Here is a 27,576-nt window from a genome sequence, read left to right on the forward strand (position 1 = left end):
TTGACTATTTCACCGCCGGCTTTTCTTTTAATGATCATTCGTAGCTGGGGCTCCGAGATGGTTGCTGCTCCAAGTATCCGGCCTAAGAACGCGGGATTAATTCCAGGAACTTCCCTGGGAGGGTACTTGAGAGCCGGTGGTCACCAGACAGAGCGATGAAAGCCAGGTCACCTTGCTGAAAAGTCTCTCCACTGCCCAGTCCGGGTATGGTCTCGGGCGGACCTGCTTCTTCCGGCTCCAGATGGGGATGGAATCCACGGAAGCCAAGCTCCTGCTCGTGTCTCCAGACTCCCTGGTCCAGAAGTGGGTAACTGGTCCTGGAGGGAGTTGTTTTCTTACCATTGTTGAAAACTAGAAGAGCCTAGAGAGAGCTTCCCCCTTGGGCCCTGGAGACCGGATGTACGCCTGTTTCTGCGGACCCCACGTCGGGTTCCGCGGCCGAAGCAAGATCTGCTCTGTCCACCCTACTGGGAGCTTGGAGGGGCGTCGCAGGCTTTTAGATTTGAACCTGGGAGGCCGAGCAGTCGGGCAGAGTTCCGGGACAGTCATTGGCTGCTGCGGCGGAGTGACGTCAGCGTGGAGGGGAATGGGAGGGAGGGCTGGGAGGAGCCTGGGAGGGGAGTGTCCCGGCTTCTAGCACACTCGGAGCCCGGGCAGCCAGAGGAAACAAACGCCGGCGCTGCCATGGGTCGCCAGCCTTGCCGAGGCGCCAAGCACACAGAAGGGAGCGCACAGCCGCACCTGGTCCGCGTTCGGGAAGCTGGGGACCGAGGTAGGCGACGAGCATCCGTTTGTGGCCCAGCGGCCTCGTGAGGCCTGGGTAGGGTTGAGACCCCTGGTGACGTGGAGAAGGTAGAAAGACCCGGGATCGGAAAAAACGAGGACCCAGGAGCAGGACACACACACACATACACACACGGACCCAGGAGCAGGGCACGCGCGCACACACACACCCTCTGTGCCCAGCGTGGGTAGGCATGGCTGGAACCAGACCCAGAGCCACATACCGTGTCCCAGAAAATCGTTTGCGGAGGAGGGGGGGGGTAACAACAGGGCTCAGCGCCGCCAAGACGCCCCGATCTGGCCACGGGGACTGTTTGGGGTGGGGTGAGTGGGCAGGTTTTAAAGGTCCACCCCTTCGCGCAGGAATGGGGTGTGTGTTGCCGTGGGCAGGCACACAACAATCGGGGCGGTCGCCTCGAGGGGGGCGTGTGCGCACAGACTTCTCCTTGAATAACTGCCGAGTTCGTCGGTGGTGGCAGAGGGGTGTCCGCGTGCTCTCCGGTTCGTACACACACTGCAGTAGACGCCACCCGGTGTCGCTCGGCCCGGGAGAAAAGGAGGGCAGGAGCCGGCTGGAAGGCAATAGCCTAACGAGCAAATACTCCCCGCCCGCACGAGCCCTTCCCTCTCCCGCCCCGCCCGCCTCCCTCGGAAGACTTGGAGGCCAAGGCCGCAAGAGGTGCAGGCTCCGGGCGGCCGGGTGGGGCTGGGCCGAGCTGGCCGTCCCTTTGAAACCTGGGACGAGGCTTTCCGCGGCCGTGGGGGGGGGGGGGGACCTGCGCGCGCGCCCGGAACGCCAGGAGCACGGCGCGCTCGAGGCTTGTTCAGGGGCGAGTAAGTAGCGGTTGGTTTAATGATTTAACCGCTCGCTTGGGACGTTGAAGCCGAGATCTGGTCTCTGGCTCCTCCCCATTCTTGGAGCGCCCCCAGCAGGAGGAACAAATCTGCCCTCGGGTGTCTGTGGCGTCGTCTGCTGGAGCTGCCTCTGCCTCTGCCTGTTGGGGGGGGGACCCCTGGTTGCTGTGGGTGAGTGTCCCAGACTGGCGGGATAGATGGCGGTCGAGCTTCCTGGGAGAAGACCGTAGGACTTGGCGTGTGTGTGCCTGAGGGGGGAGGGGCACTCCCTCCCTGTTAACTCAAACCAGGTTCCTTGTGTTTGCCCAAATGAAATACTGCGGCCTGGGCTTCGGAAGTTTTCTTTTTCTCCCAGGGAGAATGAAAAGGAAATACAATGCTTTCTCTTTTCTTCTTGGCTGGGAACTTCTCCCCCCACCTCCCCCCCTTCCAACAGTCTCACCTCTTGCAATCTAACCGGCTCCCACGTCCCTCCCTGGGCCGACAGTTCCCATTCTTTGCCCAGGTAGCTGAGCAGTTGAATGAGGAAAGCGTCCTTGTGGGTGTCTTTACTTTGAAAGCTCTTGTCCATTCTCGCTGGAGCGGTTGGGATACTTTTCATCCGTACCCCCAGCAACCATCTGGACCAGAGATCTGGGGAGCATAAACAATGAGAGGCCCCTGGCAGGGGGCCTCTCTCTGCCTTGCAACTTCTTTGCCCCGTCTGGGTTTCCAGTAAGGCCTGCAGCAGCAGCCTCGCCCGCCCCTTTCTGAGGCCAGGCTGGAGGAGGGGACCACCAGTGGGATGGAGTGAATTTTAAAGAACAAAGAACAGGCCCACAGCTTGGGGAACTTAGCTACAGGTTTCTCCCAGAACTGGGCAAGGCGGGGCGGGGGGTGGGGGGGAGAAGACGGGACGGGGTACGGGGTTGGAGGAGGGGAGTTGGGGGGGGGCGTGCTGGAGCAGAGCCAAGCCTCTGGGCAACCCAAGGGCAGTTGGCAGTTAGTGGGGCATCCACCAGAGCCCTGGAAGCTACTTTCCATGTTGGGGAGCTGCTACAGGGCTGAGTGTGGGAGGACCATGTGCCTCCAGCCCTGATCAGCTGCCCGTATGTGACTACTGATTAATGTGGTTTATCTCCAATGCCAACGGGGACTTTGCCCCTCAGCCATTTCCCACTGTGTGAACCTTGGGAGATACGGGAGGGGAGCTTCTCAGGGCTCCTGGTGATCCGTCTTAGCTGGATGCGAAAGCGGGCCTGCTTTCAGGCAGTATTGATATGTGTGTGTGGGGGGGGTCTCGGCCCCTCTGGTAACTTCTCGGGGTTCACGGGATCCCTTGCTCCTTGAGGTATGCCTGCTCACGCTGCGTCTGTATGCTCATGCTGTTCCTTTGAGCATGTCTTCTATTTCCTGGGGCGTCTGTCTGCCTCTGTTGTGAACCCTCCTTTCCCCCTTCAGTTTGTGGCTCGCACACGCCTCCTCTCGTTCCTGTTCCGATCCCGTGTGTGCAAGCGTCCAACCATCTTTTGAAAATGACAACCCAAGCTTCCCAGCAGGAAGTTGAGAGCAGGGGGAGGGTTTTCCTGCGTGAAGCTGTGGTCCCTGGGGTGGTCTCTTGCTGACTTGTAAAGGGATCCTAGACCCTCCCTTCAGAGCTTTTTTCCAGGAGAGCCTGGGTTGCTTGTGGTTCAGGAACCACACCCCCCCCCCCCATACACACCCTCCGCAACTGCTATCTATGGACAGGACAGACTGTACCCAGCTGTGGCCGGCATGGGAGCTGATGTTGGTGTCTCTTTCTCTTCCTCTTCCTTTATCCCCTGCCTCCTGCTTCCCTTGAAGTTTAGATGGAATTGGCAGAGGAGGGGGGTCGGCAAGCCAGCATCCTGGATGGCCTCGGAGTAGCAGACCCAGCTGTTCTGGTTGGGACATCCACGCCACCATCTCAGCCCCACAGACACTTAGGCGCTTGCCTCTGTCCGGAAGAACAGAGGAGTTGGGCTGATGCCAGCGATAAGGCTGGGAGTGGAGAGGGGTTGAACAATCTCACCCTGGCAGTTGAGCATTGACCTGAGCTAAGGGTAGCTCTTCTGACCAAAGGACTAGAAGCTTCTCCTCAGCCTTGGGAGAAAGGACCAAGTCCCAGAAGCAGGCCACACTCCAAGTGGGAGTTTAGCAGAAAGTCCTTGACAGCTGACTCCAGCTAATACTCCTGAGATCTCAGCTATCCTTGAGCAGGGCCTAGGACAGTCACTGAGGGAGGAACAGGAGAGTGGCTAAAAGTAGCCCTGCCTGACTTGCCTGGTAGAGAAAGTTCAGCCATTAGCGGCCCACATTCCTACTCCTGATACTGGTGAAGCCCCAGCGTACAGTGGGCCTCCTGGAGCTCCGGGCTTCCTTCCAGCTGAGGAACACTAGACCTCTTCCCTGTGCCCCAGGCCCTGCTAGCAGGCCACTCCTGCTCAGTGCCAGGGGTGGAGGTACTGGTGGCATGTGAAGCCTCCTTTAAAGACTGGTGGTCTTCACCTGACCTTTTCAAGCTGAGGTAGGCTCTCCCTTTTTGGTCTGAGGTAGAAACAGTTTGAGGGTGTTATATGTGCACATCCCTGCCCTTAATCCCAGAGCCAGGGCAAGAGACCCTTGCATGTGTTCTGTGTTCAGTCACATCTGCTTGGGTCTACCGCCATCCCCTGTCTCGGTTTTCAGGGTAGTAGATGATGCCAGTAGAAGCCACCACAGCTCCCTGCCACACCTGGGCTCTCCTTTCACCTGTCTTTAGTCAGTAGCTGAACCTGGTCTGGAGACTCCAGTGTTAGATCTTCTCAGATGTGACTAGAAGCTAGGTCTGATGTTCGCACGTCGCCCCATCCCCCATCCCTTCCTCTCTGTTCTGCTCGCACTCCCTGCTCCCTGAAACTCCCATTCTGTTAGTACCCTCTCCTTCCTTCAGAATGTTGCTCAGACCCTGAACCACCAGAGAGGGGGCCCTCTGCTGTCTTCCTCTGTCAGTGGTGGAGAGGGGGAGCTTAGAAGGAGCAGTGAGGCCAGTGGTGCCCTGTGTGGAGATCTCCCCTGAGAAGCTGGGAGTTGCAGAGATGCAGGCTGCTCTCTCCAGGAGTCTGACACATCTGTCTCCTCTGAGGTTCTGAGCATTGTTGCTGGTAGCACCCCGGGTCTCCTCCGCCTCATCTGTCTTCCTTGTCTTTATCCTGAGGAAGAATGAGAGTGTTTCTCCCATTCCTTATTGAACTGAAATTGGAAGGAGCAGTTCTATTTGAGAAGAGCCTGCCCTCCCCAGCCTGTATCATTAAAAGGTCAAAGGTGAAGAAGGAAGCCCCAGGTAGGGCTGCCTCATGACCCCCTGCAGGGTGGCAGGACTGAGCTAGGACAGGCTCTGTACCTTGGCTTCAGGGGACAGCTTCATGCAGCAGCCTGGAGCCCGTGGGGTTGGGTTTGCACAGGTATGTTCAGGGCTGCCCGTGGATCGTGTTTGAAATTAGCCTGAGTGTCCACTGCGATTGCTCGGTAGCTGTGGGGTACTGGCTGAGGCACATCTGTAGCTATTGAGTGGTGCCACCTCTTGTAGTGTTGTGTAGAGGACTGTGTGTGTGTGTGTGTGTGTGTGCGCGCGCGCGCGCGCGCTTGCTTACATCTTCACCTTAATGTAGATTGCTTTGAAAGCTATGGGAAAACTGAGGCAGAGGTAGCTAGCAAGCTCAGTGTGGTTGCCCAATTATGATCGGGGACTCTGCTCCTAGTCCCCATTCTTCTATGATCCAGCAAAGCCAGGTTGGAAGATCTGTCATCTGTTTTCTCTGGAGCCCCCCCCCTCCCCCCAGTACCCTTGTGTTGCCTCTCAGCTAAGGAGTGGTTCTTAGGAGAAGCAAAGTGAAACTAAGCCAGGCTGAGCTCGACGTGGATCTGGATCTGATTTCTAGCACTGTGCTCCTTCTGATTTGAGAAGGAGCAGAAGCCTCGCTGGCCAGCAGCAGGGCCACTTCCAGACCAGAGCTGAGTGGCCTGTTCTGCTAGACACCCTGTCCTGTTGCCTGTGGTGGCCTGTGCTGGGCGGCTCACTCCTGGAAGCCCACGTTTCCAGGAAGGGCCCTGTAAACAAGTGAAGTTGCCGGATGTCCTTGGGTCATTAGTTCTTCGCCGTCTTGGCTCCTTGGTCAATTGTTGTTTCCGGTCTCCCGGACCCTGGCTCCTTTCTCTTCCCTTGTGGGCAGGCCATGGGTGAGGGAAGCCTTTTCCTTCACCTTCCTGCTGGCTTCCTTCCCCTGGTTCAAGCCAGAAGATTCTGGACAGAGGGTAGAGATGGATATTGGACGAGATTGAGGTAATTCCCAGATCTCAAGGACTCCCATCCCCCCATCCCCACCCCCACCCCCACCGTCTGTTTCCCAGAATTAATCAGTTTTTTTCTGGGATGGTAGAAAATGGAAAAACACAGACTGGGGAGATTTTTAATAAATATATATTTATTTTATCTATGTGTAACAGTGTTAGCCTGCATGTATGACTGTTCACCCTGTGTGTGAACTGCCTTCAGCTGGAGCCAGGTCCTGTGGAACTGGAGTTAGAGACAGTTGTGAGCCTCCGCATGCACGCTGGGAACAGAGCTCTGATCCTCTCCACAAGAGCAACAAATACTCTAAACTGCTCTTTAGCTCAAGAGATACTTTAAAATAATTCTTTCACACACACACACACACACACACACACACACACACACACACACACACACAGTGAGGTCAGAAGACCCCCTTGTAGGTTCAGCACGCTGAGCTTGGGCATTGAACAGGCGCATTTCAGATATGAGCCATCTCTTGTGTCTTGGAGAAATCTTTAAGAACACAGTCTGAAGCGGTGGGCTTCCTGTGGGTGTTTGGCCCTTGTAGTCCTCATCACCCCTTCCAGGCCCAATCACTCCCCTACCACCTCCAATGTGCTTTACAGCAGAGTGGAAACCCTCAGAGTTCAGAACCAGGCTTATCCAGATTCTTCTCTCAGCCCTGTCCCTAGGAGCTGTGGGACCTGGGTGACTCACGGGCTCTCTAAACCCAGGCTTTCTCATCTTTAAGATGGAGACTACAGTGTTGATTCGTGGTATTTGATGATGTTGGGAAAAGGACCCAAGATAAAAACTGTCAGACACTCAGCACGAGAACCTTCAATACTAAAAGCCATTTAGTGAGAACACAGCATCTAGGACCTGGGGTGTCTGCTCTGTTTCATACTTATGACCTGCGGCCTGGGGAGGGGACCCCCAGATGCAGGATCTGCCCCCCCCCCCAGCCTAAGGCTAGGGAGCATCTCACGTCCTGGATGCCAGTTGAACAGGACCAACTTTGGGAGATGTCTTTCCAGGCCACTCCTGATTCCAAAGTTGACTGCACGTCCTCTTTTCCACCTAAGGGGTTGATTACTCGGGCATATTGTTTTTCCCCACTTGTCAGCCTGGCTCGGGCTTTTTAACCACAGAGTCTTATACACTGTTAAGGATTACAAATTTGAGTGGGGGAATGGTAGCCACAAAGATTGATAATGCTAGTACTCCCAGGCTGGTGGAGGCAGGAATCTCAGTATATTGGAGATAATGGAGACTGTCCGTGAATCCATGGAGAACGTGACGTGGTGACAGCAGCCATAGGGCAGTGCTGTTAATAGCATAATGCTGGGAGCGGAGGGCAGCTCAGGGCTAGGACGCAGGCTTGTTAGCATGTATGAAGCCCTGGCTTCCATGGCCAAGTCTGATTACCACTTGCCCCAATAAAGGAATATAAGGCCAGCCATACATACAACTTTAACTTTTCTATAAGCTTTTGTTTGGTTTTTGGAGAAACTGTTTCTTTTTATTTATTTGTCTTGGTTTTTTGTTTTGTTTTCAAGACAGGGTTTCTCTGTGTAGCCCTGGCTGTCCTGGAACTCACTCTGTAGACCTGGCTGGCCTTGAACTCAGAAATCCGCCTGCCTCTGCCTCCCAAGTGCTGGGACTAAAGGCGTGCACCACCACTGCCTGTCGAGACAGGGTTTCTTGTATAGCCCTGAAACTTAACTCTGTAGACCAGGCTGGCCTCCATCTCATAGTGCCGAGTGCTCAGATTAAAGGTGTGCATCACCACTGCCCAATTTAACATTAACTTTTCTAATACTCATAGTTTTTAAAAAAGGTAAATTTTCATATTAACTCCATATATCCCAAATATTGCCATTTCTACATAGTTGTTGAAAACTTTCAGTGGAGGGGCGTGGGAAAGGGCTCAGCAGTTAGGAGTCCTACTTTGTCAGAGGATCTTGGGTTGATTGCTGGTACCCACAGCTGGCAGTTTATGGATGCCTGTAACTTTAACTTCAGGGGAATCTAACTCCCTCTTTTGGTCTCTGGGTACACGAGTGGATGCATACATACAAACACACACACACACACATAGACACACACACATACAGACACACAGACACACACATACTCACAAACACACACACAGAAACACACACATACACTCACATAGACACATACAAAAGACACACAGGCACACATTCACAGACATTACACACACAAAAGAGAAGTGGACAAAATGGAGAGGCACGCACTGCTTTTAATCCTAGCATTTGGCAGACAGAGGCAAGCTAACCTCTGCTGGTGAGTTCAAGGCCAGCCTGGTCTACATAGTATGTTTCAGTCCAGCCACGGGCTACCTAGTAAGGCCCCATCTCAAATAAGTACATAAGTAAATGTACAGAAATTACCTATGGTGTATTTTATATTGTTAGAACATCAACATCCATCATTGTCTCACACTAAATGGTACACTACAGTCTGGGTGCCAAACTTTATAAATATTTGATCAGTGTTTGGATTTCATAAAATTTACAGTCACACATAGATTCATGCAGGTTTTCCAACACTCTGAAGTTTTCCTGTAAAGGAACCAAACATCCTATTTAAAATTTAAAATACTTTGAATTAGGAAAAAAAAAATGTTTCCGAGTTCTCACTAGCCACAACTTGAGGACTTGGCGGCCCCTCCTGGCTGGTGGCAACCATACGGGTAACTAGGTTTCAGATGTCACTGTGGGTGCCAGGCACAAACCAATGTGCTTCATGTCTTCTGTAGTGTCCCCGTTCAGTAATGACAATTGTTGCAGATGGGACAAGATTTTCTCTCCCCTTCTCTCTAGACTTTTGAGGTAGGCTCTTGTTTTGTAGTGTAAGCTGGACTGGAACTTGGAATTCTCCCGCCTGGGCTTTCCAACGGCCAGGATGAGCAGTGTATGATGTCCAGCCCTTCCTTATTCTGAGACACACATGGAAGAGCAGATAGAGCAAAACATCCAGGCTGACTTCAGGGGGCAGATGACAGATCTGCTTCAGAGAGAAGCAGAGCAAGTACAGAAAGAGCTGTGGAAGCCGGCCACAGCTGCCCAGGGTCGCCAGCCACAGCTGCCCAGGGTCGCCAGCCACAGCTGCCCAGGGTCGCCAGCCACAGCTGCCCAGGGTCGCCAGCCACAGCTGCCCAGGGTCAGGAAGGAGCTCGTATCTAGTAAAGGCATCTTAGGTTGCTTTCCGTCCTGCTTACAAGGCTGGTTCTTATGAGTTCAAGAACATTACTATTCTTTGTTGCTGTTATATTTTTCCTAGTTGTGTTATTTTATGAGTCTGAGTGGTTTGCCTACACAGTCTGTGCACTGTGTGTGTGCAGTACCCAAGGCAGCCTGCAGAGGGCATCAGATTCCCCCTAGAACAGGGGTTACAGATGGCTGTGAGCGACAGTGTGGGTAATTGGGAACTGAAGCCACTGCTCTTATCTCTCCACATCTGTTTTTGTTGTGGTTAAGCTGTGGCCAAGTCATGAAGATCTGCCACCACCGCCGGGTTTAAAAAAACAAAGGAACAAATAAAACAGGCAACATCTTGCTCTGTAGCTCAGGCTAGCCTAGAGCTTACTGTTTAGTTACACTACCTTAATCCTCCTTTGTAGGTTTCCCCTTGTGCTGAGATTGCAGGTGTGAACCACCAGCCTAGCCAACCTACTGCTTCTGTGTTTATTTCACGGTTACTTGTGTTACTGTCTTATATTTGTATTTTATATAATACTGTTTACTACTAATGTGTATTCATTACCAGGGATCAAAATCTAGGGCTAGCACAGGCTAGGTGAGCAGTCCTTCACTAACTTAATGTTGAAAGAGGCGCTTGGCTGCCTTGCCTAGTTTATCACACAAGCGAGACCATCTTGACCTGGGATCCTCCTCTCCCTCACACTGTGTAGTTGGGATCACAGGGTCAGTGGCTCCAGGCCTGGCACTTGACTGTTCCTGGTCTTTGTGTCCCCCTTTAATGACTCAGTGGTAGAGGTCACACAGCTGCACTTCACTGCGCTTCTTTTGGGGGTTTTGTTTGGTTTTCTGTGAGTAGCTTGGCCTGCATTTCCCATACTTCTAGCACCTGCACCCCCACCCACCCCCAGCCCACAACTTGGGGACTAGAAATCTTTGATTGGTGAGAAGAAAGCCAGAGACAGAAAGCAGCTTGGACCACATACAAATGAGGCCCTTGGCAAAATGTGCATCACCATAATGTAAACAGGCATATGCCAAATTTGCCAAAATATTTGCAGAATAGTGCTAGGATTTAAAGATATCAAGCAAGTGTATTGGAAAACGGGAAGCCCCTCCTGCCAACGAGCAGTTTCCAAGGAGTAGGAATGCCTGGCAATAATACATTTCCCCCTTCCCTTTCTCCCACTTGCTCCTCCCCCCCCCCACCTCCCCACCCCCACCCCTGCTCTCTCTGCCCGCTTACTCTGGCCCATAAGTTCTTTGTTTCTCGTTACCTATGGTTGTGCTCTTGACCACTGAGCCATCTCACCAGCCCCTAATAATACAGTAAAAAACAAAACAAAACAAAAAACCCAACACTAATACTTAGTAAAGAAATGCACACTAGCTGGGCAGTGGTGGCACACGCCTTTAATCCCAGCACTTGGGAGGCAGAGGCAGGCGGATTTCTGAGTTCAAGGTCAGCCTGGTCTACTGAGTGAGTTCTAGGACAGCCAGGGCTATACAGAGAAACCTTGTCTCCAAAAAACCAAAACTAACTAACTAACTAAATAAAAATGCATATTACACATTTGGAAGGAGAGGTTATGTTTGTGTTGGTGAAAGTCTGTCATTGTATCAGTTGAATGCAGAGGCAGGAGGATGACTGAAAGTTTGAGGCTAGCCCTGTCTGTAGTAAGTTCCAGGCTAGTCAGGGATACGTAGTAAGACCCGGTTTCAAAGAGGAAACAGGGAAGCCAGGTGGTGGTGGTGGTGGTGGTGGTGGTGGTGGTGGTGGTGGTGTACACTTTTAATCCCAGCACTAGGGAGGCAGAGACAAGGGGAATTGAAATTCCCCTGAATTGAAAGCCAGCCTAATCTATACCACACTTGATCTTAGCCAAAAGGCCGAGAAGCAATCAGCCTAATCTATAAAGTGAGTTCCAGGACAGCCAGGGCTACACAAAGAAACCCTGTCTTGACACGTGCACACCCACCCCGTGCACACACACGAGGGAGACAGGGACAGACAGACATAGGGAAGGCAGGCAGGGGCCTAAGGTTAGACACCTGTGTGGCTGGGACTATATAACCTGGCAGGGCATCCTCAAAACAGAATGGCAGTGGGAAACAGAAGTGAGTTTTCACACACCAGTCTTACAGAAATAGTTACAAGCTGGCATAGTTATAGAAAAATAGAAGTTACAGAGTCTCAACGAAAGAATAAAACATTTGTGACAGACTGCTGGGATGGAAACTCGGGTGTTAGCAATGGCGTTTGACATGATGTGTGATTTACCAGCACACGAGCGCCTTCAGTCCCAGCAGGAACAGTGGCTACCTTTATTCCCCATCTGAAATCAGTCCTGCCTGTGCAACGAGGGGGAAACGCGTAAATCTGTACTGCCCCGTAGAAGAAGTATGTAATATATTTTAAGTGTGCGGGTGCGTGCATGAGTGCTTGTGTGCATGTGTGCTTGTGTGCATGTGTGCTTGTGTGCATGTGTGCTTGTGTGCATGTGTGCACATGCGTGTGCATCTGCATAGTACCGATGCCCATGGACGCAAGAGACACCGAATCCCCTGGAGCTGGAGTGACAGGAGGGGGGTGGTGGTGAGCTGCTGATATGGTTGCTGAAAACCAAATGTAGGTCCTCTTAACCTTGGCCGTCTTTCCAGCCTTTCTGCTTTATCTTTTGAGACAGGGTCTCTCACTGAGCCCAGAGCTCACCCATCTGACACAGGGAACTTTCTTGCCTTCCTGGCCCCGTGATTACAGGCTTATGCTACTTTGCTGGACTGTACTTTTGTACAGAGTATTTTGCAGTACTCTGGGTGCTGGCAAATCTAAACTCAGGACCTCATGCTTGCATAGTGAGCTCTTGGCTGACTGACTGAGCTGCCTTCCCGGGCTCCATATGAAGTATTTAATGTCTCAGAAGCCACGTGAGGCCAGGGGCCATTGTACTGTATGCCATGTGTGGAATATTTAATAACCTGAGGCTGAAGAGATGGCCCAGGGGTTAAGAGCACTTGGTTGTCTTATTTTGGGCCCAAGTTCAGTTCCTATTACCCCCATCAGGTTGCTTGAACGGGCCTGTAACTTCAGTGTCTGGGCTCCTGCACATAATTGTATACAGACACATGCATATAAATAATACAAAACCTTTTTTAGGGGGGTGGGGGGGAGACAGGGTTTCTCTGGCTGTCCTGGAACTCACTCTCTGTAGACCAGGCTGGCCTTGAACTTAGAGATCTGCCTGCCTCTGCCTTCCTGAGTGCTGAGATTAAAAACATGCACTGCCACCACCTAGCTAATAAATATAAAATTTCTTTCTTTCTTTCTTTCTTTCTTTCTTTCTTTCTTTCTTTCTTTCCTTCCTTCCTTCCTTCCTTCCTTCCTTCCTTCCTTCCTTCCTTCCTTCCTTCCTTCCTTCCTTCTTTTCTTTTCTTTCTTTCTTTCTCTCTCTTTTCTTTCTTTCTTTCTCTTTCTCCCTTTCTTTCTTTCTTTCTTTCTTTCTTTCTTTCTTTCTTTCTTTCTTTCTTTCTTTCTTTCTTTCTTTCTTTCCTTCCTTCCTTCCTTCCTTCCTTCCTTTCCTTTCCTTTCTTTCTTTCTTTCCTTCCTTTCTTTCTTTTCTTTCTTTCTTTCTTTCTTTCTTTCTTTCTTTCTTTCTTTCTTTCTTTCTTTCTCTCTCTCTCTTTTCTTTCTTTCTTTCTTTCTTTCTCTCTCTCTCTCTCTTTTCTTTCTTTCTTTCTTTCTTTCTCTCTCTCCCTCTTTCTTTCTTTTCTTTCTTTCTTTCTTTCTTTCTTTCTTTCTTTCTTTCTGTCTGTCTGTCTGTCTGTCTGTCTTTCTTGGTTTTTCGAGTCAGGGTTTCTCTGTGTAGCCCTGGCTATCTTGGAACTCACTCTGTAGACTAGGCTGGCCTCGAACTCAGAAATCCACCTGCCTCTCTGCCTCCCAAGTGCTGGGATTGAAGGCTTGCACCACCACTGCCTGGCTAAATTCTACTTTTATTTACACGCTATACACACACGTGCACACACATACCTCCCACAAGGAAGTGGCACAGAATGGGAATTGTGCAGATGTTTGGGTCACTTGCTGGGTCACTTTGGTCCCCATCCTGGCTGACTTAGTACCATTCATCTCCAGCATCCTGCCATCCCACCCCCATACCTCTAGTCCCCAAAGCAGGGATTCCTAGGTGACGTGTCCTGACAGAACTGTGGAAAGCACCAAGTGATGTCTGGAGCCTCAGTCACTTTCCCTTCCAGGAAGAGCCCATCAAAGAAGGGATGTTTATCTCTGGGAAGTAGGAGTTGCCCTGGCTGGGCTTCAGCAGTGTTGTCCAGGCTTGGCTGGCCTAAGAATTAAAGAGCTAACGGGTCAGGACTGTGATCTTTCTCCCTGGGATCTGGAAAGGCTGAGGCTTAACACTGGATCGGGGCGTCCTTGAGAAGGATTTGAAACTAGGCCTTGTGCTGACCCCATTCCTAAGTGCCCAGGGGACACCTGGCTTGCACTTCTCACCGATCCTTTCCGCTGCCTTCTCTGAAGGACTCTGTAGGACTGACTGTGGGGCTTCGGGAGGCGTCAAGTTCAGCTCTCCCTAGAGATGAACCTCTAATTGGGGAGTTGGTGACATGGTTCTGGTCCCGATCATTTTTAGGGTAACAGCCTTCCTAGGCCTATGATCCTCAGCCCCTCCAAACATACTGTGCCAAGGTTTACCAGAGGTGGGCTCTGGTCAGTTAAGAAGCAGGGAGGGAGGGAGGGAAGAAATTGAGCCTGCTGGAGCCTCAAATCCCCTTCCTGTAAAACAGATGTCTCATGAGAAGCTCCTGCATGGTGGCTTTGAGGTGCACAAGAGTATATATCTGTTCTCCCAGCCCCATGCTAGACACACAGGTCCCCGATAAAGGGGACTAGTTGGCAGCCAACATTTTCTGCATGGTCATTTGAAGGGAGCACCTTGAGTGACCAATCTGTTTTCCCTCTTTGCACACAGTATTGGGGTGGCTAAGCTGGGACTGTGGGAGGAGCAAAAACTCCAGTCCCCTGTCTGGAGTGTCTGGAGTGACCAGATCCCACTGTCCTGTGGGTGGCTGGCTTCCAGCTCACAGCTCCAGTGACACTGGCTGAAGGCCAATCTCTGTTGGGTGGGTGTGGTTGTTACCAGTCACCTGCTTGGCCCAGAAGAAGGTGGCTTGAGTACCAGGAAGCAGCTGCTAGCATTCTCTTTGTGGGGGTGAGGGGAAGAGAGTGGGGGGTGGGGATGGGGGCAGGTCATCAGTCTATACAGATCTGGGAATGAGGCTGTTTAATCTGGCATAGTCACAGATTTATCTTACTTTTATTTTATGTGTACAGGTGTTTTGTGTGCATGTATGTAAGTGCAGTCAGTGCTCTAAAGCCCAGAAGAGAGCATTAGTTCTCTCAGGACTGAAATTACAGATGTGAACAGCTGTGTGGGTGCCGGGAATTAAATCCAGGCCCTCAGTGTTTGTAACCCGCTGAGCCTTTGCTCCAGCATTCAGATCTCTAGAGATTGTCTACTTTACCTCCCAGACACTTAGCATAAAACATGGCTGTTGGGTGGCCTGGGGGAGGGAGGAGGGACAGATGCCAGTGGGAGCGAGCCCGTGAATGGCAGAGCTGCGCTGGCCCTGGCTGGTGTCATCTTCTTGTAGATGCTGAGCCCTGACAACTGGAGAGTTTTAAGCTGTGTTGAAATTAAAGTCTTTTCCTTAAGCCTTTGATGCTTTGGGATTTATCATTATTGTTATTAAAAGCAGCTTCACCACATTAAAGGGGACTTTCTGGGAGGAGAGGCAGGGGAAATAGTTCAGCTGGAATCATAGAAGGATGGGGACCTGAGATTGGTCCCCAGAAGCCCTGTTTATAAAGGGTGGGGGGATGGGGCACCTGCTAACAAGCTCAAAAAACCCCTGCATCTCTGGAGCATAGGTGGGGAAGGGGAGAACGGACCCCTTAAATTGCCTTCTGTTAGCGAGCCATGGTACACATGCACAAAATAAACACACACGGGACATGCACGAGAAAATGCACCCACCCTGCACCCCCCTCCCCCTTGCCACGCCAGGGAACCTTTTTTTTGGTTTGGTTTGGTTTTGGTTTTTTTGGATTTGTTTGTTTTTTTATTTTTTTATTTTTTTTCCCGAGACAGGGTTTCTCTGTATAGCCCTGGCTGTCCTGGAACTCACTCTGTAGACCAGGCTGGCCTCAAACTCAGAAATCTGCCTCTGCCTCCCAGAGTGCTGGGATTACAGATGTGCGCCACCACTGCCACCCAGCTCAGGGAACCTTTTTTTTTAAAAAGACAGGTTCTCACTGTGTAGACCCAGACAGGCCTCAAACTCCGAGCTATTTACCTCTGTACCTGCAAGTGCTGGGATTAAAGGCAGGCAACACCCCCCCCCCCCCAACACACACACACACACACACACACCCCTAGCCTTAGTTTTTCTCTTGAGGCCAGCCTTTCCCTCTGTTCTTTTCATGAATGTGTGTCTGTGTGGTGTTGAGACGGCTGTGCGTGGATGGAAATGCGTGTCTCCTTTCCCCACGTGCCACTGCCTGCTGTTATGTGGAATTCCACCCTACCTCAGCTCCACCCATCATGGTTTCTGGACAGTCCAGGGACTTCTTGCTTCCTCATTTTCTCGGCCTGCCCCTTACTGCCTGGCATCTGGTTCTCTCCCAGAGTGTGCTGTTGTGGCTCAGGCTATGGTGATGAATACCGGTGCATTTCGGGACTTCTTTAAGATTTATTTATTTTATATATATAAGTACACTATTGCTCTCTTCAGACCCTCCAGAAGAGGGCATCAGATCTCATTACAGATGGTTGTGAGCCACCATGTGGTTGCTGGGAATTGAACTCAGGACCTCTGGAAGAGCAGTCAGTGCTCTTAACTGCTGAGCCATCTCTCCAGCCCATATGAAGATCAGTATCGTCTTTTTTTGAGACAGGGTTTCTCTGGGTAGTCCTGGCTGTCCTGGAACTCACTCTGTAGACCAGGCTGGCCTCGAACTTAGAAATCTGCCTGCCTCTGCCTCCCAAGTGCTGGGATTACAGGCGTGCACCACCACTGCCCGACTCAGGATTTCTCTTCCTTTGACACAGTTCCACCAGCTCTGTAGATGTGGAGGAGGCTGAATTACTCTGTGGCCCAGACAGGTCTTGAACTTGCCAACCCCCTGCCTCAGCTCCTTAGCTCTCTGACAATTGCGGGTGCCCCTTGACCACCCTGTCCTGAGGTCATTAGGATGTAAGTACTTCTTGGGATCCAGGTGCTGTGACCCTCCCTGCCTTGTGAAATGTGCCCCATCCCCCAGCCCCTCACCCCCTGACACCTCCCCCCTTATTCCTTCCAGCCTCCATTTCTGGCTCTTACATTGGGCAAGATGATGGAAGAGACAGGAAGGTCTGGCCTCTGTCCTGGCAGTGATTGAACTTCAGGTGTTACTTGGGGAAAACTTTCAGATTGGCAGAGGAGATGTAGTACACCTGGGTCCCTCACAAACTCCATGACCTTTGGCAGGTCACCTCTCCTTATCCTTCACTGCCCCACCCCCACTCTCCAAAGCCTCGTCCAGACCTCTAGGTTGAGATCATCTCTGTGACCCTAGGCCGCCACATTTCAACACCCACTCCTACCCTTGGGCTATGTGACAGTCCACTGGTGTGTGGGAAGGACATACCAGAGCCGCCTGTCACAGCTGTCCATTCATGTCTACAATGGACTGGTTCCAGGTCCCCCTGGGATACCAAGATCCACAGATGCTCAAGACCCTTACATGAGACAGCATGAAGTAATGTGTGCATATCTGTCCCCTGGGGCACCTTAAACTGTGTCTAGAGTCCCACATTCCAGTGTGATGTCCATGCTATGAAAATAGTTGCATCATGTTGTTCAGGGAATAAAGCTGAGGTTGGAGTTGTACATGCTCAGTATTTGTGTGTATCGTGGTAGGGGGTGGTTCGCCTGCCTGCGCATGCGTGTGGAGACTAGAGGTGAACATTTATTGTTAGAGTAGTTGTCTGTACACGTGTCTGTACATGAGGGTTGCCGCCTGGGTGGAGGGGGGCATGCACCTCTCATAGTGTGTAGAGGTTAGAGGACAACTTCGTGAAGTTGGTTCTCCTTACGAGTTGCCTAGGGTTACAGGGTTTCATCCTGTTGCCAGGTTGTACCGCAGGCGCTTTACCAACTGACCCATCCTCTCAGTCCTGCATGCTCCTTTTTAAAAAGTTGTTTTTAGGAATATTTATATTTTATATGTATGAGTGTTTTGTGTGCATAGTTAGCTGTACATGTACCATATGCATTACAAAGCCATTATGTGGGTGCTAGAAATCAAACCCAGCCAGTGCTATTAACTGCTAAGCCATCTACTCTAGAAGATAGGCTTTCTCACTAAAGCTGGCTGACCAGGGAGCCCCCAGGATTTTCCCACCTCCACAGGATCTGTGCGCGCCAGGGATCGAAATCGAACTCCGATCCTTGTGGATGGCACCTGCTTTACCTGCGCCGCTGAGTTCTCTCCCCAGCCTGTTTCTGAGATCTTTTCTTTTGACAGATGGAGAAATCCACAGATTTAGAGAGCTGGCCATTTACTGATTTTCTTAAAAGACAAAAACTAAAACTTAATGAATGACTGCACGGTTGGCACTTTGCACATAACCTATAGGAACCCTGGGCCAGGATGGTTAGCACTTGCCTTTTGTCATAACAGAGGCAGAGGCGGGGCGGATCTGTGAGTTCAAAGCCAGCCTGGTCTACAGAGTAAGTTTTAGAACAGCCAGAATGGGGTTGGGGATTTAGCTCAGTGGTAGAGCACTTGCCTAGCAAGCACGAGGCCCTGGGTTCGGTCCTCACCTCTGGGGAAAAAAAAAAACAAAATAACAAAAATCGTAGAACAGCCAGAACTATATAGTGAGACCCTGTCTCAAGAAAACCAAAACCAAAAGAATAATTGTGCACACATAGCACACATAGACACACATAAAGGTCACTTTAGGACGGTGGTTTTACGTGGCACCCCACACTTTGGATACTGCATTGCTGTTTTAGCAGTGACCAACCTGTGGTCTGGGCTAAGGCCCCACCCCCATATGGCATCTCTCAGGACCTGATTCCTAACCCTACCCAGGTATCTTAGAGATGTTTGTCGTAGGATGAGAAGTGGTGGTGGTGGGGTCTTAATAATCGTTCATGGTTCTGTTTCTGGCTTTTATGTGTTGGAGCTGTGACTGTTCAGGCCAGAGGGTATTTTAGGCCAGTACATCCCAAGTTCCTTGTATAACAGCAGACTTTCCTGGATCTCCAATCCTAGCACACACTCCTTAGAACTCCTCCTCCTCCTAACAGTGTGTCAAAGCCACCATAGCTCTGCTGTCCCTCAGCTGCCCCTAGCACCCCACAACCTTTTTAAGGCTTCATAAAGGCTAGTGAGTGTTCCAGAAAAGACCAGACTGTCAAAAGGTGGGACGCTAGCTTCTCTGCGAGAGATGGCCTGCAGCAGGCTGGTTTTCCTGTCCTGATGTAAAAGGTATTAACGCTGGACACTTGGACAAAGGTAAGTTCTGCCTAGGGGCAGGTTCAGTGTGGGCCTGTGGAAGGAGGTTTGTATGACTCAGCTCTGGGAAAGGATCCCTGGAGTCTCCATGGAGGGGCTGCCCTTCCGTCTGTCACTGGGGACATCTCAACTCCTGTTGGCCATAACTCCTGGAACCCTCCCAGGCTGTGTCGTCTCCCCAACCCCCCATGTCCTCCCCAGCCACACTCATGTCTTGCCTCCTCCTTGCCCCAAAACTCCAGAAAATAATATCCTGACTGGATTTCTGTTTCCCCCCCTCCCCCATGGCTTCCGGGTCAACTGCACCCAGGAACTTCCCAAGGTTGTTAGTTCACATTCCAACACACACACACACACAAGACACACACACACACACACACTCACACACACACACAAACTCACCTGGCCTTTCCTCTGACCATGTGGATTTTTGTTCTATCCCTTAAATACTACAAGCATGTTCCCACCCCAGAGATGGCGCGCGCTTTCTGCCAGTCTGGGTTTGACACAGCTGCCTCCTGGTTGCTCGTGGCTCAGTTCACAGTGCCCCTTCCTTAGAATACCCTCCTCCAGGATCCCCACTTCCACACTTGCTCCCACTACCTGGTCCCTTCTTTACACCCCTTTCCCACCCCACCCCACCTCACCCCCAATTGGACATCAGCGTGTACCTTGGCAATGGTAATGTTCTGCTTTCACAGCCTAGAAGAATACAGTCATCCCCCTAGTATTCATAATGATTGCTTCAGGGACCCTTTCAGATACCCAAATCCCAGATGTTTGTCCAGAGTCCTTTGTCTAAAATTGCATGGTTTGCATATGACCTGTACATGTCTTCCTGTGTTTTTCAAGTGGGCTCTGGGTTCCTTGTATACACAACACAGTGTGAATGGTTGGCAGGCAGAGCTGAGCTATCTTGCTTACAATAAATCATAAGGGAAGTATCTGTGCATGTTTTGAAGAGCTGTAGAATTCCCCCCTGCAGAAGGCTTTCTAACTCTGGTTGGCTGAATCTTCCCGTATAGAAGGGAGCCTTGCAAGCACAGAGGGCTGGCTGGCTCTCTGTGGATACTGTGGGGGTCTACAATATCACAGTAACTGAGTGAGTGAGCGAATGGTATATGAAACCGCTTACAGTCAGTCTGAACTAGTGGTCAAAGTTTCCCTGCATCCAGTGCTGCCTTCTGTCCAGCCACATTGCCTAGTGCTGGTCTCAAGATGCAGAACCAGGGGAGGACTGACTGGGTGTGGCTGCCCTTGGCAGTGGTCAACCGGGCATGCCTAACTCTGTATACTGACTGGGGTGAGCCTCCGGTCAGCTGCAGAGCGAGAAGCCAGCCTGGCTGGCTGTCTCGGGAGAGTGTAGCTCTGGCTCCCGCCTCAGGCTGAGATGCCAGGGACAGGCCCCTGCCCGGGCATTTGGAGTGGAATACACTGATGTGGTCTGACCTGTTTGTCAGTCTGCTGGCCAATCTGGGAAGGTAGTGTTCCCCGTTTGTCTTGCCAGGGAGGGTGGTGACAGGTCCAGAGTCTGCACTGTTTGTGGGGTTGGTGACAGGGCTTGTTGACAGAGCCTTAGGGGAAGGTGCTGTCACCCTCCAACTTGCAAGCTGCTGACCTTGGAAAGTGAGGTGTGGCCCCTGGAGTGGGATGTCCACCTGGCCTCAGGAGTCAGCCTGTTTTAGGCACTTCCCCAGAGGTGACTCAAGGTGTTTAGCAACACTCCTCCCAAAACCCCTGTGGTCAGATCCCTCTCAGCAGTAAGCTAGAGGCCTCCAGTGCCAGCCGCAGGCAGGCCCGGCTCTCACCTAGGTACAAGACCCTCACCCTCTGTTTCCCCTTAATGTCCCTGACCATCTCCTCCGTCCCAAACCCTTGTCCGTTAGAAGCATAGGTGACTCACTGTTAGCCAATAACCTCAAACAACTTACTGGCTGAGTTTTCCCTGACCTTTCGGCCTGCTGTGTACTCTGTGTCAGAGGTACGCAAACTCTGAGACCCCAGACGAGGCCTCAGCTTATCCAGCCTAATGGGTGGTGGGAGAACTGGGGACTCTAAGCTCTCTTGCTGGATATTGACAATGGTTAATCACAAGCGGTGCAGCCCATACTCAGCCTCAGGAGCAAGGTCACAGGAAGTGGGTGGCATTGCATAGACCTGTCACTGTTCTTCAAGAGACAGAGGAGGAGGGACACAAGGTCTGGTCTAGGATGGCATGTGTGAATGTGGAGTGCCACAGTGATTGTTACCGAGTGTCCTACTATCCTCATTTTTTTATAGCTCTACTGGCAAAGTGGTGCTGGGGGTGGGGTCGCTGACAGGATGATGACCTCTTTCTAACTGTTATGGTCTGGGTCCTTGGTCCATCTGGGTGGCCATGGGGACACTTCAGGAGAATTCTGGGCTGCCGAGCCTGCAGTTCTTCTTCCTTTTCTTTATAATGAGCACTTCAGATGGAAAAACCACAGTGTGGGCAAGCTTCGGAGGTCTTGAGGGGGATTCCTGGGCTTACTGTGAAGCCTTTTCACAAGTTGGTGTGGTCTTGGGTGCCCCTCCGGCCTCTGCCTCATCATGTCCCTGTTTCCTGTTTCATGTGATCATTTCTCAGTTTCTCCTCCCAGAGAATATAGGGAATGAGTACCCTGGCCAACTGGGATGCCGTGATTGGAGGATGCAGGGAATGGATGCTGTTGGTGTCTAACAACAGAGACCAGGACTGCTATGAATGTTCTATGTAGCACTCAGAACCCGTACCTGACCACCACCCATAACTGAGAATGTTTTGATTGGTCCCATGCATCCTCAGGCCATGTTAGAATAATATGATGGTTTTTAGAGTATGGAAGGTTTCCTCCTCTTCTGGATAGGAAGGGTACTCCATAGAGGCAGTGAGCAGTGCTCTAGTTTAGGACCCAGAATCAGAAGAAAGCCTCTGAGGTGGCCACCCTGGGCTGGCATGGCTCGCTGGAGTGTGACCCCAGCTGAGGCTGTCAACTCTTCAGTGATCCTGCTTCCCCCCACCCCCCAAGTAAGACCGAAGAGCAGCCTGGTGTCCCTCCAGCAGCACCTGTGTGAGTGCAGCCCTCTGAGGAGCGCCCCGCTGGCTCACCCTCCTGGATCTCCAGGATCATCGCTTTGTGATGACAGGGACCAGGCCTCCCTCGCTTTCTCTTTTCCTTTTATTGTTTTTCTTTTCTTTCTGATTAGTGGGCGGGAAGCTGGAGGGATGGCCCAGCAGTTAAGATCTCTGACTATTCTTCCAGAGGGATCCGGCTTTGATTTCCAGGACTTACATCACGGCTCACAGCTGCAACTCCAGTTGCAGGGGATACAACACCCTCTTCTGGCCTCCGTGGGCACTACATCACACAGCAGTCTGTATGGAGGTTCAAGAGACTACCTCCAACCTAACCTCCCACCTTGTTCCAACAGGGTCTCTTGTTAACCATGGTGCAGGCCAGGCTAGCTAGCCTGCACACTTCTATGGATTCTCTCTCTGCCTCCTGTTTCTCCGTAGGACTGCTGGGATGCAGATACATCTAGCCTAACGTGGGTTCTGAGCGTCTGGACTCTGTCCTCACACTTGAGCGGCACATGTTTTACCCACTGAGCCATCTCCCAGGCCCTTTTATATTTTAGGCTAAAGAGCCTCAACATTTGGCTCTGGGTCTCCCTGGCTCTCCTTTGCTCTGCGACCAGCAGGGCGATTCTTGGGTGTGGTTGGGGCATCCATTCTCCCTGGTGGGGGTGGTCATCAGACTAGATGGTGGCTGTTTGACGTGGAATTATAGAAGGTAGGGAAAGAGTCGGGGCACATAGAGAAGTCAATCCAGGAGCCCAGAGGCTGCTATGGGCTGAAAAGAGCTAACATGAAGGCGGAAGGGAGAGATACTGAGGGACTGGGGAGCGAGGACTGGCCACACTTTAAATGAGGGTTTGAAGTCCAGCTGTGTGACACATGGCGCTAGGCAGGATTTAGAACTGAGACCTGTGACGACCCCATAGCCAGCCTGGCAGGAGGTTAGCATCGGGCTGGCAGGGACAGAGGGACGGAACAAGTGTCTGCCAGGAGATGCTGTGAGAAAGAAGCAGGTGGCCTGGAGGGCTAGCCCTGGCTATGAGACTTTCCTTGGAACAGCATTGTCCTGGCTGAGGATGCTGGTGACGCCGGATGGTGGGGCGTTGGAAGAGGACGCGCTTGTATCAATCCCAAGAGTGGAGTGAGCGAGCAAGGGAAGGGTTGCCGGATGCCTGTGACATCAAGGCCAGCAGCAGGGACAGTCCTGGGAGGTTCGCAGGGAAGAGTGTCACTTGTGGTTAGGAGGGTTTTTTTGGTTTTTTTGTTTGTTTGTCTGTTTTTATTTTTCTGGTGGTGAGAGGGGGGTGTTGGTTTTTTATTTTGCTAAGAAAGCAAGAGTATGAGAAATGCCAGCAGGAAGACCAGCTAAGGGACAGGTGGCCTAGCATGTGGCAGCAGAAGCAGCACAAGCCCCCCAGGCCTCTGTCAGCTCTGTAGGTGGGTCTGGGTAAGCTCTCTAGCTGTCGGCAGGACAGAGAGGGGACAGACACCTGGGAACCCAGCCCCATCTCTCACCCACTGCCCACTCTGCTTATTAAATTGTCATACCCATCTCTTTCCATCCTGCCCAGCTCCGCTGGGGAGAAAGGGCCTGGCTCGGGACACTGGCACAGAACTTCAGCGTAGCCTTTGCCAGATGCTCTGCCCTGCCTGACATCTTCCTGGGCTGTCCTGTTAGTCACCCAGGGTCCTGCACAAACCAAGATAGTCATTCGGCCCTAATAATAAACCAGGAGGGGTTCTTCCCGACTCCTCTTCCCAAAGGATGGGAGATGAAGTCTGTTACACAGAGCTTGGGGCCTCCCAGGGATGTCGCAGGCAGAGTCTCCATGCATGTGACACCCCTGTGAGGGCTGGAAGGCCAGGGAGCTGAGCTGGTCCCTGCTGGTTCCTGCATACCCATCCCAATTCTGATTCAGAGAGAGAGAGCCGGGCCGGCCAGCTGCCTACATACAAATGTGGAAGTGACGGACAGCATTTGGGCTTGGCCTAGCCATTCCGTTCTCTCTGACTCAGGCTGAGGTGTCCAACTCTACAGGGATTCAGGTTAGACAACAGGAAGTTCTTGGAGCTTGCCTGCAAACCAGCTGTCTGGAGCATGCTTGCCTTCAGTATTTGTTCAAACGTTGTTCCAGCTTAGGCGGGGATGGAGGTGGGATCTGAGGGGGATTATTTCCCCCTCAGGTTTCAGAGAAAATATGTCTCTAGCTCAACTTATAAATACGTTTGAGACAAGGGTGAAGAAATGGTGGTTAGGAAGTCACTGTTGATGATTTTTCCAGTAGTTTTGATGGGAAAGCAGGGGTTAAATGGTTGACCTTTGGTGGGTGGGTGTCTTACATTAACCTTTTGGTGGGTGCCACTCTGTATTAACCCTTTGCCTCCTGTTCTCTGCTTACAGCTCTCTGATTGCCCTGTCTACCCTTTGCACTTGCTGGACTTGAGATCCGACCCCACACCCGCCTATTGCCTTGGGAGTGCCCAGCTCCCCCCAGCCAGCACGATGCCCATTCTCAAACAGCTGGTGTCCAGTTCTGTGAACTCAAAGCGCCGCTCACGCGCGGACCTCACAGCCGAGATGATCAGTGCCCCGCTGGGTGACTTCCGCCACACCATGCACGTGGGCCGGGCTGGGGATGCCTTTGGGGACACCTCCTTCCTCACTAGCAAGGCCGGTGAGGCTGATGTTGAGTCCCTGGACGAGCAAGCCTCATCTTCCAAACTCAGCCTCCTGTCCCGGAAGTTCCGGGGCAGTAAACGTTCACAGTCTGTGACCAGAGGGGACCGGGAGCAGAGAGACATGCTGGGCTCCCTGCGGGACTCAGCACTGTTTGTCAAGAATGCCATGTCCCTGCCTCAGCTCAATGAGAAGGAAGCCGCCGAGAAGGACTCCAGCAAGCTACCCAAGAGCCTGTCGTCCAGTCCTGTGAAGAAGGCAGATGCTAGGGATGGTGGCCCGAAGAGTCCCCGTCGGAACGGGGCCACGGGGCCCTACTCACCTGACCCACTCCTTGATGAGCAGGCCTTTGGGGACCTGATGGATCTACCCATCATGCCCAAAGTCAGCTATGGGCTGAAGCATGCGGAGTCAATCCTGTCCTTCCACATCGACCTGGGGCCCTCCATGCTGGGAGACGTCCTCAGCATCATGGACAAGGACCAGTGGGGCTCGGAGGAGGAGGAAGGTGTCAGTTACCGTGACAAAGAAGGCCCCAGTGGCGTTGTCCAGGCACCCCCTATGCTGGAGATAGCTCCTCCTCTAGGGAGACAGGAAAGAAAGGCTAGCTGGGACCCAGCCTCCATGCTGCCCCCCCACTCTGTAGAGGATGACGGATGGGCGGTGGTAGCCCCCAGCCCCAGCTCAGCACGCAGCGTGGGCAGCCACACCACGAGGGACAGCAGCTCCCTGTCCAGCTACACCTCAGGCGTCCTTGAGGAGCGCAGCCCAGCTTTCAGAGGCCCAGACAGGGCAGCGGCTGCTCCCCTGAGGCAGCCAGACAAGGAATTCTCCTTCATGGATGAGGAGGAGGAAGACGAGATCCGAGTTTGAGGCTAGACAGAAAGTTGAAAGTAGCTTTCACAGCTCAGGGCTGCATCTTTTCCCTGCTGCTGCCTTTACTATGACCTTTGACTTCCTCTGTAGGTGCAGCTAAGGGCGTCTTTGGAGTAGACCCTGGACCTTGGGGACTGAGGTGCCAGGGAAGTAGCGTGGGTACTGGCGCCTGGCAGCCTGACTCTGACCTATCCATCCTTACCACACCAGCCTGGGACAGATCCAGGTCCCAGCAGGAATCCATTCTCTTCCGGGCCCTTTGCTTCCAGCCTGGCCTCAGATGGATGCCAGATGTTAGAGTTGCTGCCCCAATGGCAGGACTGCCAGGTGTGGCCTTCTCTCCAAGGTCATAAACACTAGGTTCCCTTTGGTTCACCTTGTGTCCGGTGCCTACCGGGGAGGGATGTGCAGCAGGAAGCAGGGGTGCTCACATGTTCAGCCTCCTCCTCTTTCTACCCCTGGCTCCTCACTGGAAGCCTGGTGCTCTTTGGGGTTCATCTGGAGCCAGGGGACATCCTCAACTATTACACTAAATGCAGCCTTTCCCAAAGGCCAGGACAAGATGGGGCAGAAAGGAACCTTCCCCCAGCTCCCAGCTTCTTGGGTCCTCAAGATGGACCCCTTCCTCAGTGACACTAGGAACAGGAAAGGGGCCCACCTCTGCCCATGGGTGTTTGTTCCTTGTTACTATGTTTAAACTGTCAAATTCCCCTACAAGGAGAAGAGCGACTGTCTTGGTGGCAGAGCGACTGTTCTCTGACCTGAGTCTGGTACAGACCCTGCCTAGGTTGGACTGTGGTGGGCAGCAGTGTTTGTCCCTGAACCCCCACCTCCATGGCTGTTACTGGCTGAAGGAGGACTGTGTAGGAAAGTTCTGGAATATGATGTTTAAATGATACATTCTTCCCCGGGACTGTGAGCTGTGCTGGCTCCTTAGTGCCCCCTCCTTGGGCTGTGGGCCAGGCTTAGCAAAAACACGAAACAAAACAGGACCGGATTTGATTTGAATTACAAGGAAATGAAAGTGGGTTTTTGTTTGTTTTTTGGCTTTTTTGAGATACAGTCTCACTCTGTAGCCCAAGGTGGCCTCAAGCTCGTAGCAAGCCTCCCTTTCCCTAGGACCCGGGGTTCCAAGTGTGTACCGCCACTCCTGGCTGGCTGTTTTTCTGAAATCTGTTTTGCTCAGTTCTGTCACTCTACCCAGAACATGAGTAGAGGCAGGGGCCCTGAGCCCCTGGGTGGTAGCTCATTACTTTTCTGTGCTGGGAGCAGGCTAACCCACTCCCTGGTCTAACATAGTCAGTGGGAATCTGGGGAGAGAGAGCAAGCTAAATTCCAACCGGAGTCTGGCCAGATGGTGACCAGCCATGGGCTGCTCTGTTCCAGGGGCGCCCCGCCTAGATTCTGACTCTGAAATGCTCACTGGGCTCCTACATAGGTAGGCATGGACAGAGCTACAGAGCTGTGCCTCTGACCAGCAGCACACACACACAAACACACACACCCCTCTCCTAAATCTACCTGGTTGGTTCTAGACTCTAAACTTTGTATTTTTTTTCCATGACATTGATAAAGCAGTAAGAAAAGATTAAAATTTCCTCCTAGCACTCCTAGCGTCTGACTCTTCTTCCTGGGGTCTTATTTTAAGGCGGTGTGGGGGGAGAGGGTCTTAGTTTACAATTGGAGGGGTCTGGTGAGTTCTTAGTTCAGTGTTGGGGGGAGAGTTGGTAATAGTCTTACTTCTGGCAAAATTAGCTCAAAGCAGCTGGTCACATCCAATCCACAGTCAAGAAGAAAGAGCAGTGGTGGCCATGCACGCCTTTAATCCCAGCACTTGGGAGGCCGAGGCAGGCGGATTTCTGAGTTCAAGGCCAGCCTGGTCTACAGAATGAGTTCCAGGACAGCCAGAGCTACACAGAAAAACCCTGTCTCTCCAAAAACCAAGAAAAAGATCAGTGAGTGCTGGTGCTCCCCTCACTTTCTCTCCTTTTTATACGGCCTAGGAGCTGACAGAGACTAGTGCTGCCCATGGTGGGTGGGCCTTGCTACCTCAACATGTGCATGTGCACATGCACACACACGCATGCACGCTCAGAAGCCCTCTCAGGGGATTTTATTTTCTTAAATTTTTACATTCCAAATGTTGCTTCCCTTCCTGGTCCCACCTCTTGAGAGGAT

General features: G+C 52.0%; 1 protein-coding gene across 5 annotated transcripts; it reads left to right on the plus strand.

The window, feature by feature from the left end:
- On the plus strand, positions 1 to 27,005 carry Cdc42ep4 (CDC42 effector protein 4). Of its 5 annotated transcripts, none has more exons than XM_052195072.1 (2): positions 1 to 303; positions 24,247 to 27,005. In XM_052195072.1, exon 2 carries the CDS (start codon positions 24,349 to 24,351, stop codon positions 25,393 to 25,395), a length of 1,047 nt encoding a protein of 348 aa, XP_052051032.1. In that variant the 5' UTR covers positions 1 to 303; positions 24,247 to 24,348; the 3' UTR covers positions 25,396 to 27,005. The 5 variants fall into 5 exon arrangements, with proteins under 5 accessions (XP_052051032.1, XP_052051030.1, XP_052051034.1 ...); XM_052195070.1 differs by lacking the exon at positions 1 to 303 and adding an exon at positions 616 to 772; XM_052195074.1 differs by lacking the exon at positions 1 to 303 and adding an exon at positions 1,192 to 1,284.
- Positions 27,006 to 27,576: the final 571 nt, after the last annotated feature.

Source organism: Apodemus sylvaticus, chromosome 10 (assembly GCF_947179515.1).
Source record: "Apodemus sylvaticus chromosome 10, mApoSyl1.1, whole genome shotgun sequence".
Classification (NCBI taxonomy): domain Eukaryota; kingdom Metazoa; phylum Chordata; class Mammalia; order Rodentia; family Muridae; genus Apodemus; species Apodemus sylvaticus.